A 17147-nucleotide genomic window follows, 5' to 3' on the forward strand; every position below is an offset into this window, starting at 1 on the left:
CGCCGCCGTGGCGACGGATAGCTGGGGCATCGGTAGCTGTAAATGGAAAGCGGGGCTGGCTGCTTTCGTCAGGTTGGCGCAGATATTTCTCAGAGCCGTTGCTCTACTTCGAGAACGATAGCTTGTCTGTTGTTAACGCTGGTTTTATTGCTGCTGGAAAGTTTTCACCTGCAGCTAGGCCACTGCTGAGAGCTTTGAGTCGGTGACTGCGATGCTCGCATCAGCCTTTCTTCACGTGTGGGACTTAGAGCTTGGTTATGGAAAATGGCGTGATCCGCCTGCGTGTGTTTGGGATCCTGGGCGGCAGTTAGCTGAGGCTGCCCTTCGGTTCATCCCAGCACACCGCGGGTCCCGGCCTGGAATAAGCCGCAAGAGCTGCCAACGAGCCTTGGCTGCCGTTCCGTTTCCTGAGCGGGCGTCACGCTGACTGCTGTGCCCAGATCAGAAATGGAGTGCGCCAGGTTGATGTAGAACCAGTGTTATGGATGTTTTCGTTTTACATATTGTGCGTGTGACTTCGGTGACCTAAAATAAAGACTTAGTGTAAGAAATACTCAGTGCTAGGGCTCTTGCTTGTTACTGCCTTTGATACTAAAAAAGCAGTGCAGTTTTGGTTTAGTGGTGGTAGGAAGGAGATGGATGGATTTGTATTGTATGTCAGATGTAATTATGTAACGTTATCTGGTGATCTCACTGTCTTTTGGATGATGACAGAATTGGCAGCCTGCTGTAAGGAAAATCTGAGGAGATTTAGTGCATTAAATGGCAGCACTGGATATATTTGTTTTAACTGTGGGTGGGTTCTTTGAGCAATTCCACACTGCCTTCGTAGGTCACCAGGTTGCTGCAAAACATTAACTATGAAAGCCATTGGCATAACACAGTAGCTATAAATACTGTCCATATGAAATAGCATTTCTAAAGGAAGGCTCTGCCATGCAAGGCCATATTAAACTCTGTGTCAGATGATAGCGTAAAATTTGAAAGGTGTAAAATTATGTATTTTTAAATAACAAAAAAGTTATTTAACTTACACTCTGTATGATGCTACAGACACTGCTGATCTCAGCAAAAAGAAAATGCTTTTTCCTTGCACTTATAGAACACGAACAGGGATGCAACCAAAAATGGAAAATCAAAAGGTGCAAAAAATGCAATGTGGTAAGATACCTGAAATCATTTTCCTTTATTACCTAAATCTATTTTACAAAGCTTCAGTAGATTACGACAAGACTTTCCAAGGAGGGTGACTTGTTAGAGGGAAATGTTCTTTTTCCTTGTCAGATTTTAGGATTCCTGCCTTGTTCAAACAATAAATAATGTTACCACAAAGTCACTATCCTGCTAATATTTACCCATGTTTTTCTAGTAATTTTTTAAAGAAACCCACAACTGTGCAGGTGCTTCAGATATACAGTATCTGCTGCTGCCAAGTTAGTAAATAGTTATTAAGTAAGTAATTACATTATAACAAAAGTCTAAGAAACAAGTTATCATAGTCATTTATCTCCTCGGGGTTGTATGTAGTTGCCCCTTTTCCCAAATGCTTTGTATTAACCTGCTAACGTAAGCACCTGAGTCAAGGTGCTACCTCTTGTGCAAGTGATTCAGTCTTCTTTAAATAAATACCAGGTAGCAAGCCTTGGCATCTAGCTTGCCATCTAATCCTCCTGGATTCCTTTGCTAATGCACTCAGGTTTTCATGACTCTGTATTGTTCACTAAATAAACTTAATGCAACTTGCAAGTGGAAAACGTACTATTTAGTAAATTATATCCCGTTTACTAACAATTATTGATATTTACAATAAGATAACAATGAAAGACCAGAAATATTAGAATGAGGCTGCTACTTTTAGCAAAGCAGTGCTCAAATAACTTACTATGGATCTTGCTCAAATCACTGTAGATAGGGATATCCATAGCAGGATGTAGGTTATGCTTGCTATGTAAAGATGTATAAAAGTGGTAGCTCCATGCTTTTCTTGTGCTCTTTTTTTTTTTTGTTAGATTACGTATCCATGCTATGTTTTGGGGAAGTTTTACTTTAATACTAATTGAATTTATATGAAGAAAAGATAACTCTTCATGTGAAACTTCCCTTTTTATGTTTAGATATGAAAACAGATTTGAACTTACTGCTTGAATGCCTTAAATACCGGATGGACTGCCCTTCATCCCAGAAAGAGACTTTGATCACTATTTATTCAATTTGTCAACAAAATAGTAAGAACCATTTTTTCCTTGCAAACAACACAATCATTTCCATTTCCAATGTATTTTAAGAAATTGGCTGTTACTGTGGGCAGAAAAAAATATTAGCCAAAGGACATAAGACTTCAGGAACTGTAACATCTTAAGATTTTTTTTTTTGCACAGTAACAAAAGTAAAATTTTAATTTTTTTTTCCTGTTGTAGGTGAAGCATGTGAATATTTACGAGAAATTGGTGGTTTGGAGTTTATAAATGATCTTGCAAAGTCAAGTGTTCATGGCATAGTGAAGGAAGCGGCTTTATTCACACTAGGAATCGTAATAGAGAGTAATGGTAATAAACACTACTTTGTGTATTTCCAAGTTGGCCATGATAATGTTATATTGTGCTTTATCTTGTTGCATCAAAAATCATGTTACAGAATAATTAGTTTATGTGAAAGGCAGCAAATGTGTTGCTATTTCACTGACCACCCCAAGATTTGAAGAAATAGGGTTAGGGTTAATATATCTGTCTCTATGGGACTTATGTAGCCAGCTTGTCTGTATGACAATGGGCAGCTCTGCTTCCTCATTAACAAGTGTAACGACATGCAGACTGTTCCAAAGTTTGCCTGGGACTGAGGTAGTTTAGAACTGATGGCAGGAGGAAGCCCTGAGTCCCTTTGTAGGCCTGTTTTGACTCTGCTCACCATGTATTGGACACAATTGAGCATCTATTTACTGTATTGACAAACTAATTAATGACTGGAAATAGTTTGCTTTAGGAGTTGATGGTTTTTATTTTCTGGTTTCAGTTTACTGCCAACAAACTTTGTGTTCTTCTGCATTATTTGAGGAACTCACTTTATTTTTAACGAATAAGGATTCTGACGTGAACTTGAAAAGAATGTCTGTTTATGTCATCTTAGCACTGGTTTCAAATAATAGTGAGTGTCTTTTTCTGTTATAACACGTATTTTACTCATATTTCCTTTTTATGTTTTCCAATCTGTGTGATGGAAGTTTGAAACACTTCGTAAATAATGTTTTTGTAAAATTGACTTAACAGATTGCATGTAAATCAAACCTAAATATAGAATCATTTAGGTTGGGAGAGGTCATCAATGTAAGTAAAATAAATCTAAGTAAATTGTTGTTAACTGGGATTTCCTTAAATAGGAAAAAATATTGCAGTTCTAACAATGTGATTATAGTTTCTAGAAAATTAACTCAAACCAGTGGTTTCTGTCAATGTGTAGAAAAAGTTAAGCATAGAATAGAAATGCATTTGCCAATGTTTGTGAGATCCTCTGTTGAGGAGAGGGTTGTATATGCTTAGGAAATGGGAAATTAAACACAAGTTAGACTTGACACTAAGATTTTGTTGCATTCTGCTATGTGTTCACTTTCAGAACTTGGCCAAACCTATGTCAGAGAAACAGGCTGCATTGATCTTCTGCTGCAGTTATTCAGGTAAACAAACAGCTGGTGTTAAATCAAGAAAAGTAATAGAGTATTTAGGACTTGTTTGCTTTGTTTTCTTAAACAGAACAACTCTTTGCACACCTGAGCTGAATCTGTCAGATGAAAATACAAATAGCTGCTACCAGCTGTGGTCTTCAGTCTGTAGTACTCTCTGTGCCTGTGTTAACAATCCTCAGAATGGTAAGTGCTGCTGTTTAAAAACTGTTAAATTACAAGTTTTGTTCTCACTTTTACTGTTCAGCTGAAATTTCACACTATGCTTGGATTTGAGGTTATTTGTTTTTACTTTCCCAGAAGCTAATCAAAAGATTTGCTGTTCGGTCTTTCCGTATGCAAAAGAGTGGCTAGAAAGTTGCATGGAGCCTGAGATAGTTCGTCCTATTTGTTCATTTGTTGGCCTCACGGTTGCAAATAACTGTAAGAAAAAACTTTAAACAGTTTTTATTTTGTGCGCTTCATTCAATACTTGAATGTTTAATTCCCTCTTTTTGTCAATCTCTGCAAATTCATTTGCTGCTCTTACAACTATTACACTGAAAACTAGATTCTGTCACTTTTTCTTATACTGCACTGGGTGCCTAAGAATACAAATGGCCTCACTGCTTACAATTTAGAGAGGTCAGTAAAAACAACTTGTGAAACTTATTTTACAAATATTAGTGATTACTGCATCATGGAAAATAGAATTGGATGTAATGCTTACCATTTATATGTACATGTTTCATGTTAGGGCAATTATTGCATTTCTCAGGATGAACTTAATCCAGCTGCAGTTCCTCTATGCGGGTGTAAATGATTTAAAAGTGCATGGAAAAATAGGGATGGCCTAACTAAGAAAATGCTAAAACAATTTGATACAATTTGAGACTTGTAGTATTTAAGACAAAGTTTTTTTTCTTTTCTCGCTAAGCCCTTGTGCAGAAATATTTTGTTTCTGTTGGAGGATTGGACACCTTAGCTCAAGTCCTCATCAAGCTGATGCATGATGATTCCTGTCTGAGTCACTCTAGCACAAAACTTGCAATAGTAGTAACAAAGACTCTGGATGCCTGCATTGCTAATGACTGTGAGTGAAAAGACTGCTGCCACTTTCATACCTGATAATTCTAAAATGCATTTTATTCAAGTCTAGTTTGGTGAGAATATGGTATGAATGGATGTAAAAGGCAATTAAGTCAAGTACATCCAGATCCAGTTTGTACTGCAGAACCTATCAAATTCAAGTTCCTAGTGGGAATGGTTCTGTTAATCTGAGGCGGGATAGCGAATTAAACATTAGAAACTTTATACTGAGAGCAAAATTAAATTGCTGGTGCTAGTTTTCTGTAAGTTGAACTGAGAACTGGAAATGTGGTAACCTTGGATCCTGGAGTTAGAGCTGTGCTTCTGCAGGTCTGTGTCTGTACTAACAAGCTGCACAAGCTCAAGCACGGAGCTACATAAATGAGAAATGTGAATATAATCCTGTTGTGTCTGCAAAGAATTGTTACTTTGATTTACTGTCTGGATGGTGATAGCTCAATGAGGTCTCTGTATTCCATCAGAAGACTTTGTGAAAGGAGTCTGAGTTGTAGTGTTGGCCATGATTAATGTATATCATGCTTCTATCTTAAGTGCGCTAACTAAAGTTTCAAAGACCTCAAGAGAATATACCTGCACTGGTTTTGAGCCTAGTTTAAAGGAAATTGGTATGTGACTGGATTAGGTTTCAGCATGCATATATTAGCAGTGCTGTTCCCAGTTTCAGCAAGGTTTTCCCTCTTTACCAGAAACATTCCTAGCTCCTTTTGTAGCAGTTCGGTTTTGGAACCAATGAAGGATGTGGAAAAACTCAGCAGAGGTGTACAAAACTCGCACATTGCAAATCTCATATTTGTCAGATCTATTGCATCTTTATGGAGTGCAATTCAGAGAAAAGGATAGTGCTGGTTATGAGGAATAGCACACATGGAATTACTGCACCAGTAGAAGTGTGGTAATTCAAACTGTTGAAATGAACATGAGACAGAAGTGGGACTGCTTTTGGAGGTCTGCTGACAGTTCCTTTAAACATCATATTTGAATGCTGCCTATTCACTATCTGATAGATTTGTCTTTTCAACATGATAGCTGCCATGACTGTTGTTTTGGCGAAGTATCACACTGTGTCAGAACTGCTGAACCTGCTGTCTAATGACACTCTGGATACAGGAGAAAAAATGAGTGTTATTCTAACAATTGGACACTGTACTGAAGTCTGCGGTAAGATTTTTTGACATATTTTTACTGAATTTTCATACACTAGCTACTTTAATGGGGTATCATTTCATCAAATTTAGTAACCTGAGGGAATATTCTTTTAAATAATGTAATTTAATATTCAGAAAAGTTTACTTCCATCTCTAAACTTTAAGACCTGTTAACACGTAGTATCTTCAAGGGTTTAAGAAAAGTAAGCTATTATGCAAGGATTCAGATCTGGTTTTAGGGATCACAGGGAAAACTCATCTGAAAAACTGTACAATTAATTCATTCAGACCAGAGGTCAAGAAATTACAAAGCATAATTCAAATATGTTAGACTAGAAATGAATGGGTGCAAATGTCTGGTGTGTGATTTGGCTTAGTCCTCCATGTTTCTGACAGCTGTTTTGAACTGTAGTCAAATCATCCTATGTGATCTAGAGTGCTTCTGCTGCAGCCTGGGTAATAGGGTCATTACAGCATGCTTGTATTCTTAAGAAGAGTCTTACAGTTTTTTTCTTTTAGAATTTTCCTGGAGATTACTGGTTTTTGCTTCTAAAACTACTTGTCAGATTAAGTGTATGAGGTTGGAACTAACTGGTTTTCATTTGTAACTTCCTATTTTAGAAGAAAACCAGTGTGAACTGCTCAAGAACCATGGTCTTTCACTTATGATTCAGGTACTAACTGAGTCTCAAGATGAGGAACTACACAAAGCTGCTACTTTTGTGCTGCAGAACTGCAAGCAAATGAGTAAGCTTACTGTTAGTGCTTGAAAAATCAGAGATGGTTTCTGTATTTAAGTTCTCTCAACTTTCTAGATCATTTTAAGTGTAAAAGCTTTGCAGTTCTTTGTACTCCAAGATGTTTATTTTCTGCATGAAAGTTGTATGTTGCCACCATAGAATGATTATGGTACTTAGGCAGAAAAAGTAAAAATTTCAACAATGTTGCAATAATGCATTTGTGTAACCCATATATGTAGGTCCAGTCCATAACTTTTTCCATCTCTACCTGATGTGCATAACGTTATGATTTCACACCAAATTAGTATTCTGCATTTAGAAACGAAACCAGTGGATAATCAGGCCTGTAATCAAAGCTACAATTATTGTCATATTTTAAAATGTCATTAACTTTTAAAGCAGATTATATTTTTGGTCATCTTGATAAGTTTTTTTTTTTTAACTGTGTACTACTGCCAATGAAACAGAAACATACCTTCTCCTTAATTCACTGAGTAGTGAAGGCATCATGCAATGCTAGTTAGTAAAAAAGCATGTATTTTGCACTAAAAGCATACCTGAGGGTTTGGATTACATGTAAATCTGAGGGGATATGGTGCTTTCCAGTGTCCATCACTGTGGAGTGTTTTTTTCTTTCTTTTAAGCCGTGTGAGAAAAGGAACTGTTGAGTTAGGAATAAATCCATGATAAAGTGATTCCTTAGAGCATAGCATCGTTGCTACAACTGTAACTGCAAGCTCAATGATTACCTAACTGAAACACTGCACTCGCCTCTTGTAACTGTACTTTGTCTTTGAAGTGTATTAACATGTGTGTGTAAATGTAGATTAACAGCAGGATCTATTTTGCATTGGAAATTACTGAGGAGCCTGACCCTCAGAATACTAAAATATAATAAACTATAGGTATTCAGTGGTAAAATTTGGAATGTTACTTTTATTTTGTTTTATACAGCTGAACAATTGTCCTTGAAAATAAATGAGAAGTCCACAAGTGTGAAGAATGCAGAAGAGCTGGAGGTGGGCATGCAAATCAGAGAAAGAAGTCAACAGAACTACTGGAAGAAAGCAAAAGATATTCTGCACAGAATAAACTTGATTGAAAAAGAACATGATGAGATTAGCATGTTTATGGAGGTAGGGTAAAACTACAGATTTTCTGAGTCTAAGGAGCTATAGGAAATAATAAAAATAATTTCATTGTGAGCTAGGAAATGAGAGAACGCTGGATGTATGAGAAACTACAACCTGCAGCTTTTGCTGTTATTGCACATAATGCATGCTTAGAAATACAAACTTAGAAGTGTGCAGTGCAATCAGGAAATGCAAGCATTTGTATTCTTATGAGCTATTCTAGTTGATTATAAAATCAGATTTTCTATGAAGTTGAGATCATTTAGGTTGGAAAAGCAACAGCTTGATTTTCTTTTAATTGCTGATCATTTTTATTTGTAATCTTAGTATCTGCATGCTTGAAATGTTGCTTGAAATGTCCATGATTGTATGGCTGTGATGGAATAGCTAATGGACAAACGTGATTACAGAATATGGTATTGTTGTTCCATATTTTCTTTGTGCCATGTAACTAGATGGTATCTCTGATTGTGGAGTAGCAATTTTTGTGTTACTTGGCTGGATCTTGAGGTAATCTTAGACTTTTCGAGTGATGTGTATTAGTTCCAGGCTGAAATAATGTACTACTATGACTTAATAACTGCCCTTCAACTCTTTTGGCAGCTGTGCTGTTTTGTTGGCTCTCAATCAGTCAGGAGTTAAACTGGTCTATTCTAGTTAATCTTGTTAATAGGTTTATGTGGCATTTTTAATAGAGCTTGTTTAGTCATTAACAAATGCTTTTCAATACAGGAAGGAGCGGAAGGAAGACTGTTTGACAGGAGTTCAGAAGACAGTATTGAAGCATCAAAATCCCGTGAAGTGAATCCCAGTGATACAAAAGCATGTATAGAAAGAACATGCAAAGAATTATGCGGTCCACAGTTAACCTCTAAGATGGATGATCGAGTTCTTGCTCTAGCTATAAATTCTTCTGCACTGACTGTGAATCCAGTAAAAGCTTCTGCTAGAAAAAGTAAACAGAATTATATTCCACGTTCAGTTTATGAGATGCAGTCAGACACTGCAATTCAAAGTCATAGTGTAAATGAAAAAACAGCTTGTGAAAAAAGTCAGTCTTTTCTTCAGGAAAGGTAGGTATCTTGCATCAAAGCTAAATTAGTAAGTTGCTCTTTACTATGATTTCCTAATTGAATGCCAGCTTTTTTAATTATTGCTTACTAGTTTTGTATTTTGTTACAAGTGAAAAGCTGTAAATGTTTGTTGTCCAGCAGGAAAATATTCTATGCAAGTGTTTTTGACATCAGAAACCAAAGATAATAGAGTTTGTAGTACCATCACCTGTAAAGTCCTTTTTTCTCTTAATGATAGGATTCTGATGGTGAGTATGGAGAGCCTGTATCAGGCCACATACTAATATATACCTTAAGCCTAGTGGTGAAAAAGCATCCATAGATTGTGGCCTTCAAACTCTCACTGATTAGATGAGGAATTGACCTGTTGGTGTGGGTGAAACCAAAATACTTCTGTAATGTGCACTTACAAGGAGAACAGTAGTTATAGACCAGTTCTGCAAGAATTTTAATTTTAATGTCTATGAATTAGGAAGAAAATTTTGGTTTTCTTCTGCTTCTCTTCCTTCCTTGCTCTTCCTCCATTGCTCTGCTAAGTGGGAAGAAAAAGATGTATACAGTTACTTTGTTGTTCTCTTGCTTTGCCTGCTTGTCTCACAGAATGCTTGTTTTTGTTTTCCTTCTCATGCTCATCTTTCTTACTGATAAAGAAAAAATAATTACAATTTGCAAGAATAATTGTGGTACCATAGCAACATGTTGGTTGCATAAAAGCAATTGCTACATTGTGTGCAAACTGTAGTATTCTGCAAACTGTACTAAAATGCAACATAAACCAGAGTTGAAAATGACTCTGGAAACCAGCACTCAAAACACTGCATTCCTGGTGCTGGAACAGGCATGCTGAGCAGCATTGCAAGGAATGCTAATAGCAGACACTTGGTAATTTCTGCATGCTACTTGCTAGGTAACTTGGGATAAATAGAATAGGTAATAAATAGAATTTTTTTTAGTAATTTTCTTTGTTTTTTGTTTAGTGTGGTTTTTGTTTTGTCTCTGGAATTTGCGTATTAATGTACAGTTAAATGTGTATTTTAAAATTTGTTCATGTTGTTAATCTTTCTAGGAAAGGCTTGCTTCAACAGCCAGTGAAGACTATTAAGCATATGAAATGGGCAAGCACGTCAGGTACAGGTAGCTAAATGTATTCTTATTTTTAGATAAGTTTGTTCTTAATTAACTTATAATGCTTGCTTTTATCACTACTTTTTATCAAGTGTAAAATATAATTAGATGGCAAAATACCTTATGTATGTTCTATAACTGTTTGAATAATTCTGGAATTCTATATTGTACACAATTTTACCAGGAGAATTTGTTCTGCTTTTATTGTAATACGTTTTTTTCCTTTTTTAACTATTCAAATGAATGTCTTACAGATAAATATTTAAAGTCAAGTCTAAATGCAAGCTGTACTGAAAAGTATAAGCCCTTCATAGAAAATGTGCAGGGAATTGTTTTTGTACTGTGCTTGTAAGAGTAAGGATAGAACCTACCTGTGAGTGATTTCTGCCTGAAGCATCTGTGTTGAATGCTTGTAGATGGTTGTAGGATGAGGTTTTTCAGATTTGCATTGATCTTCTTTCTCTGGGGTATTTATTTCAGAATTAGGATCCGGTCAGTCAAATCCTTACTCATAATGTAGTTTACTATTAATTTATAAAAACTAATGAAAGTTTACTGTTTGTCAGAATGGTAGCTTTATAAGGGTCCAAGCTGATCTCCACATACAATTATTTAGATAGAGAATAAGTATTATTCCAGTACATCACACTTTGAGCAACTGATTCTAAATTTGATAATGTTCATACGACTTCATTAAGCAGTGTAAGTTTACAGGGCTATTTTGGTTGTTCAAGTTCAAACAATATGCTTCATTAGGAAAGAGAATTAAAAAAGTAAGCATTGAATTAAATGTAATTATTCTGGATGTACGACAATGTCAATATGACTATTTAACTTCAGGAATTCCTGTTCGAGTTTTCTGCTGTTATGCCAGTTAAACTTTTCTAGTAATCTATTAATAGAAAATACAACTGAGCATTGGTATGCTCATGTGTGATTTCCACAGGAAAAGATAGCTTGCATTTTCTTCCTAACTTTTTTTCTTCCTATTTTAGATCAACATTCATTCTACTCAGAGATAGCCAAGGAAGCAAAAAGTAATTTGATTACAACTGCATCCCTTAAAATGTCAGACTTCATGTGTTTAGGTAAGTATCTCAGGTCTTTCTTTGCTAAGTTCAGAAAAGAAGAATTAAAGAACCAGCAATTCAGCAAGTAAACTTGGCATTACAGAAACTACTTATTCTGTAATTTTTTTTATCTGCTTCCTTTCCTTTTTCTGCATTTAAAATAAGACAACTGTTGACATAGAGCTAACCTATTCCAATTTTGTTTAATGTGTCTTTCCTCAAGCTTAAAAGAGCATATTGTAGCTACAAGAATACCTAGGAGCAGCTGTTTTCTTCTTTTTCTCTTTTTGGAAAGGAGGGAAAAAATGGAGCAATTCAATTTGTTCAATTTGTTTTTGTATTCATTTAGCTAAGCCTCTAACTATAATGCAGTTTTTTTTTTTTTTCCTGCCTTACTGCTGTTGAGTACAGGCAATTCTGAGACGTGTAATGAAAACTTGGAGGTTAACTGTAGATCATAGTCAGCAAAATTCTGGATTTTGTGATGACTACCATCCTTATTTTCTTCCAGGTTGTACAACAACAGGACTGTCTTTGAATAGCAGAACTTTTAGTAAGATGTTGCAAACTTGTCCATACCTGTGTGGCCGTCACAGAGTCATTCTGGAAGCTGAAGAAAGATATAAAAAGAAACTTCAGAAATCATCTGACTCTAACAAACGACATGCAGCTTATGAGAGTAATTGTTTTTTCGTTGATTTGTTTTTTACTAACTGTCCTAATTCTTCTAAACTGCGGTTTGAGTTCCAGACTTGTTTGACCTGATTCTGATCATGCTACTCTTGTAAGCTCACTTGTTTTGTATGATTTACCACTAATTCATGCTAAACAAGGTTGGAGCTAGTCACTTCTGTTTTGAGTTGGTGTACTTGAATCTTGTACATGAAGCAGTGGTGAATCTTCATTGCAAGCAATGCTGTCTTGTTTGTCAGAGTTTGTCAAATATTAATAGAAGAGAGTAGATGAAGCTGAAGTAAATGTGAATGGATGAACCTTGTAAGAAGCTTGTTTCATTCTAGCATAGACTGCCAAAGGATGTAAGAGGCCTATAATTATTAATCATAATTTTAATTAAAAGTGCATCTGATGATTTTATGGTTTGAAAGAGGCATTAAAAAAAAAAAAGTTTTCTGGCATTTTTAATAGTGTCCATTTGATCTTTCTAGAAATAGTGCTGACTCCAGTGAAGAAAGGAAAACTGCTAGTAGAGACATCTTTAAAGAGCAAACAGGATAATTTCCAAAGTAAGGCCTTAACTTGGAAGTTAGTGCAAAAACACTTATTGTCTGAACAATTCTCTTCCAGAGCTTCACCACAAGTGCTTGTGGATAGGAGTTATAATAAAGTTCTGGATTCTGTCCAAAATCTGTCAGACAATGTGCATTCTATAATTGTGAAACTACTACACTACTTCACAATTAAGTTTTCTGGTACATTGTTGAATCCTTCTAGGATTACTTTTGTGCCACCTGCTATTTTTTGTTTTGTTTTGATGCTTAAGATGTAGAAAGGTAGTCAGATCAGAGCACAGCGTATCTGACTGTTCTTGGATTCGACATAATTCGATTATACCATTATAGCTGTGTTATCCTATACCTGCTTTTGTTCCTTCTTGGAATTCTGTCAGGCACTTGAATTTCTATGTGCTAAATAGCTAGATGTGTAAAACTTCAATTATACAACAATACTGTTGTAATACTGTTGTATATGTTGTATAAAATTATACAACAAGTATCAGAAAAGTATCAGAAAGCAAACAATCAGAAAACTAAGTAAATAAAGTACTTTTACCTGTTCTTCATTATGAGGGGTTGAGTAAAATGTTAATGACAAATGGAGACAGAAAAGTGAGGATAAGTTCTATCAGTTGCCCCTTTAAAAAAAAAAAAAACAACAAAAACTGGTTATCTTGATAATGCACAACAACTGTTCATTTGTATGAAGAGTATGTATCTTTTAAAATATTCTATAGCATAGTGAAAAGTAAGTTTTATTAACTCTTTTCATTACTGTGCAGATGCATATGTTATACATAACTCACAAGGAATTTTCTTTCGAATCTGGTGATTCTGGATACATCCTGCAGAGCTTTGACTACAATCATGAAATAATACGTTCATAGAGGAGTAACCTGTACTGTCTCTTAGGATCAATGACTGGAAGTTTTAACATAAGCTAAAGCAGCTCTCTAAATCAGTACTTAAATTTTTGAACATTAATATTACTTTTTTTAGAAAACAAACATTCCCATTTTGGAAAAAATCAGCCCACCCTTCAGGGATTTCTTTTTAGTGATCTCTTTGTTTACTTCATTATTTAATTTCTGGTAATGGCTAGTGGACGATTTATTTTTTTAAATCAGATTCAAAAACAACTAATTTGGCTATGATGCTCATGAGAATTTTAAAAAGCTTTTCTGAAAAAAACAGTTCATTTCATCTTAAGAACCCATTACATCAATATATTACTTCTAGCAATTAAACACTTTCTGAAGTTAACTGGATTTTTCAGTCTTTCCTCAAAAACCAGATGGTAACATGGCTCAGAAGACATTGTAAGTTTTAGTTCCTGAAATGTTACCTGTGATTTGCTGTTTTGTTTTTTTGAAAGTAAAATACATAATGTTTTGTTGTTTTTAAGGTATTCTTTTGACTCCAATTAGAAAAAGCAAACCCAATACTTTGAATAGATATGAGCATAATAAAAATACTCAATTAATTGAAGAATATAACTTGCAACCAACATATGAAAAATGTGAGTATCACCAGAAAATTAGTTCTGTAACAAGCATAACTGAAAGATGAGGTTTTACCTTCAGGGCATTGAATAAAGTGTCCGTGCTTGCTGCTAGAGACAAATGGCTGAGGATTTTAATAGACATTCTTGTAGCTTCAATCATAAGATTACCTAAGTTTATTTTCAGTTAAATCCTATTGTTTGCTAGTTGCTTCCAGCACCTAATTCAGACATGATAATGCCAGTAATGAGAAAAAGATCTAATGAGAAATAGATGTTAGTAATAAGGCAACATGTGCATATTCATGTTCATTAGAAGAAATGTTCCTTCCCAGCACTAGAGTCAGTCTTACAGTCAAGTTCAGTTAGTTCAAAGTAATGAGGGTTGGCCTTCTTCATAGTTTCATAGCCTTCCAAAAAAGACAAGATGCAAACTTGGAGAGAGTGTGTGAAAGAAATGTGCAGCTGGGAATGCCAGTGGTTAAAAGAAAATTGTTTACATTCACGTGATGAAGATGAGGTTACCTGTGTGCAGCCTTATGCACTTGTGTCTTTATATTTGTAAAACTGCTGAAAGCTGTAATTCCATTTGAAGTCACCTTAGTTAACAGAAGCCCAGTACCTAAGTGAACCATTTTAAATACAAATCTTTCCCTGCTGATTCTACTGCAGTCATAGTGGCATATCCCTGAAACAAGTTAACTGTTTTTCTAATGTTAGTTATTTTCAAACAATGGAACTTTCACAAATGATGGAAATGGAAGTATGCTTATATCCTGAGCTTGTGAAAGTTAGCACAGTATAGAAATGGTACATACCTAAAAGAAATAGCTATCCTGACTGGAAAACAAATACTGAAACTACTTATGTACATAACTAAAACTAGTTATGTAAGCACAACAAAAACAGTATTTTTCTGTTGACATTTGCCTTTATTTCAGTAAATGGGTGACAGTGAAGAAAAGGCTGAACGTAACATGTTTGAAAAATGTCATTGTACTGACTGTTTGCTGTTTGTTCTGAACAATAATGCGTTACTTCTGTATGTGAAATACTATGTAAGTTGACATAATTTTTAATTACACCAAAATCAATACAGAACAGTGAGAAATGTTACCTGGGTATAAACACGAGCTTTAAACAAGAGAAGAACCTGAAAAAAATTCACAGGTGAGGGAATTAATGATCTTTTAAAGAGAACAAAATAAATGGGTAATCACTGGAATTTCATTTTATGGTGCTATCCATTTCACAAAGGATGGACAGATGTTTATCCTTCTGAAAAATACAACAGGTTACAGGTAAATGTCAAACTTTCTCATATCATATACAAATCATATGCACTAGCAGGTCATTTTTTGAGCTTTTGTCCCTGATCTGGCTTGCAAAGAAACACGGGATGAAGAATTGGCAACCTTTGGGCTGATCTTTGTGTCATTTCAATGCTGTGCATGCTGTTTTGAATGGTCTCTCATGTAAGCTAATCAGTTTTTATGTTAATAGAGAACTGAACTGGGAAGCACTAGAGTGGCACCTGATAGGGTACAAAGAGTTTCAGCTGAGGGCTGAATTAATACCTGTGTTTGCTAGGAAGTGGGTATGTTCTTGGCTCAGTCAATTGGTGAGGACCTGTGAGATTTTTCTGTTGCAGTTTTTGCTTTGTTTCATGTGCTCCTTACACAGAGATGTGGTCTATGGATGGAGTAGGTAACGTTTCTGCTGTACTCTCAGTAAATGTGAGGGGGTTAGTGGCAACCACTTATACTCTGAAATCTTTTCTAAAATTGTACTGTGTTTTGTGACAAGGTTGTCTTAATATTATCTCCCATCTTACAGAAACAAGAAAAACAAGGATCATCATCAAAGTCTTTCAAGAGAATTTTGGATTTGATGCATTAAGTTGAAGGACACCATTGTTAACAGTAATTAACAGAGGTACAGTCACAACAATTCCAACTTCTAGAGAATTTAGATGAGTTCAGACTCATGTTTTGTACTGCTAACATTCATAACAAATTGTTATGCTTTGCAGATTTCAATTAAATTGTAAGTCTTTATAAATAACACCAATAAAGCCTTCACCAGTAAAAGTTGCTTTTAGTTTTTAAAAATGTAAACTTCCTTGTAAACTTTTGATTAGGACAATTAATTTGACTTTGAGCATTTTTAGTTTTCTTGCAAATGGGATGCCGCAAAGGCTCATTGCCAAAATGCTAGAAGCTGGTAAGAAGCAGTGTTCTGACTTCTTCATCGGTGAAATTAGCAGCTGAAAGACTTTGTCATGGGTTTGGTGTGTGTGGGGAAAAATAGGATACACTGTCAAACATGTAGGAGAGATGCAGCCAGGTCAGCAATTCAAATTAATGATTAGTAGAAACGCTTGAGTGATTGTGGAGGTGATTAAAAACCTTTCTAATGATATCAAAACATTTGATATAAATGCTAGTAAGTACTGAATTGGAGAATGCAATTTGTTGGAAATAGTCAAGAAATCTACATACTAGTGGAATTTCTGGACACAAGATTGGGTACTTTCAGAGAGGACAGTGGTAGAACAATCTTTTATATTCTTATTTGCAAATGATTTTGTGTGAGACAGGATACGTCTATGGCAGAAAACACCAAATGTATGTTTGAAAACTGCTCAGTATAGTGGATGAATCTTAAATGGGTACAAGTAAGTGGTAATACAGAGCTTGTGGAAATGGCAGAACTTACAGATGGAACACTTAATATGTGGTTCATCTGCAGTATTTCTTTACTAGTATGAATGAATTGGGTAATATTTGTGGACCTACATGAAATACTGCAGCTGTGAATGACACACAGTGTAACTACTGATAAATTTGATTTCATTTTATGGTGGGACTTCTTTGCTTGTTGTTCAAGTTACTGAGGAGAACTACTGTTTCTGTTAAGTTCATAATATTTGCTTAATCTTTAGGGAAAGCCTTAGTGACTTGTTTTTCTTTTTTTTTCGTAATAGCCTTATTATTTGAATTCTGATTGTTAGTTTAGAATGGCAAAAATTTAGTTACTTTGCTGTCGGCTTTCACAGCGATGTAGCCCAAGTGCTTAAAAACAAGCAAGATAACCTGAAGTGATGATGCTAATATAATAAATAGGTCTTTTAATGGTTTTCATTTTTGGCACTTCCTTTTTCTTACTCCAATACTCAAGCAGCTGTAAAAATGCCTAGAGTCTGTGTTGTCCATCCTCTTTACTCGAGGTGCGTATTCCCTTAAGTCTTAATGAGTCACGTTCTGGAACACACCACTTCCCCCCCCTCTATCCGTGTCGCACAGCGGGTTCGCCTTCCTGCAGCGCAGGCGGAGCGGAGCCGCGTCGTGCCCGCCGCCACCG

At 35.5% G+C, this 17147-nt stretch overlaps 1 protein-coding gene and 1 long non-coding RNA gene across 7 annotated transcripts; one reads left to right on the plus strand and one right to left on the minus strand.

Annotated features, from left to right (window-relative positions):
* Positions 1 to 6: 6 nt before the first annotated feature.
* TERB1 (telomere repeat binding bouquet formation protein 1) lies at positions 7 to 15717 on the plus strand. 6 transcript variants are annotated; one of them, XM_019619722.1, is made up of 19 exons: positions 7 to 72; positions 1054 to 1161; positions 2115 to 2225; positions 2418 to 2546; positions 3010 to 3141; positions 3607 to 3667; positions 3744 to 3859; positions 3974 to 4096; positions 4590 to 4745; positions 5789 to 5920; positions 6529 to 6654; positions 7602 to 7783; positions 8513 to 8853; positions 9920 to 9987; positions 10974 to 11066; positions 11560 to 11727; positions 12215 to 12292; positions 13689 to 13802; positions 15621 to 15710. In XM_019619722.1, coding segments are annotated over exons 2-19 (2214 nt in total). In that variant the 5' UTR covers positions 7 to 72; positions 1054 to 1079; the 3' UTR covers positions 15623 to 15710. The 6 variants fall into 6 exon arrangements, with proteins under 6 accessions (XP_019475267.1, XP_019475264.1, XP_019475265.1 ...); XM_019619719.2 differs by having other exon boundaries at positions 13689 to 15717; XM_019619720.2 differs by having other exon boundaries at positions 9920 to 9981; positions 13689 to 15717.
* On the minus strand, positions 9308 to 14940 carry LOC104912913. The gene is made up of 5 exons (XR_004161162.1): positions 14902 to 14940; positions 12840 to 12921; positions 11628 to 11658; positions 10350 to 10440; positions 9308 to 9385 (listed from the first exon to the last, which is right to left on the minus strand). It is a non-coding gene; the product is annotated as an uncharacterized LOC104912913 (long non-coding RNA).
* Positions 15718 to 17147: the final 1430 nt, after the last annotated feature.

This window comes from Meleagris gallopavo, chromosome 13 (assembly GCF_000146605.3).
Source record: "Meleagris gallopavo isolate NT-WF06-2002-E0010 breed Aviagen turkey brand Nicholas breeding stock chromosome 13, Turkey_5.1, whole genome shotgun sequence".
NCBI classification, from domain to species: Eukaryota; Metazoa; Chordata; class Aves; order Galliformes; family Phasianidae; genus Meleagris; species Meleagris gallopavo.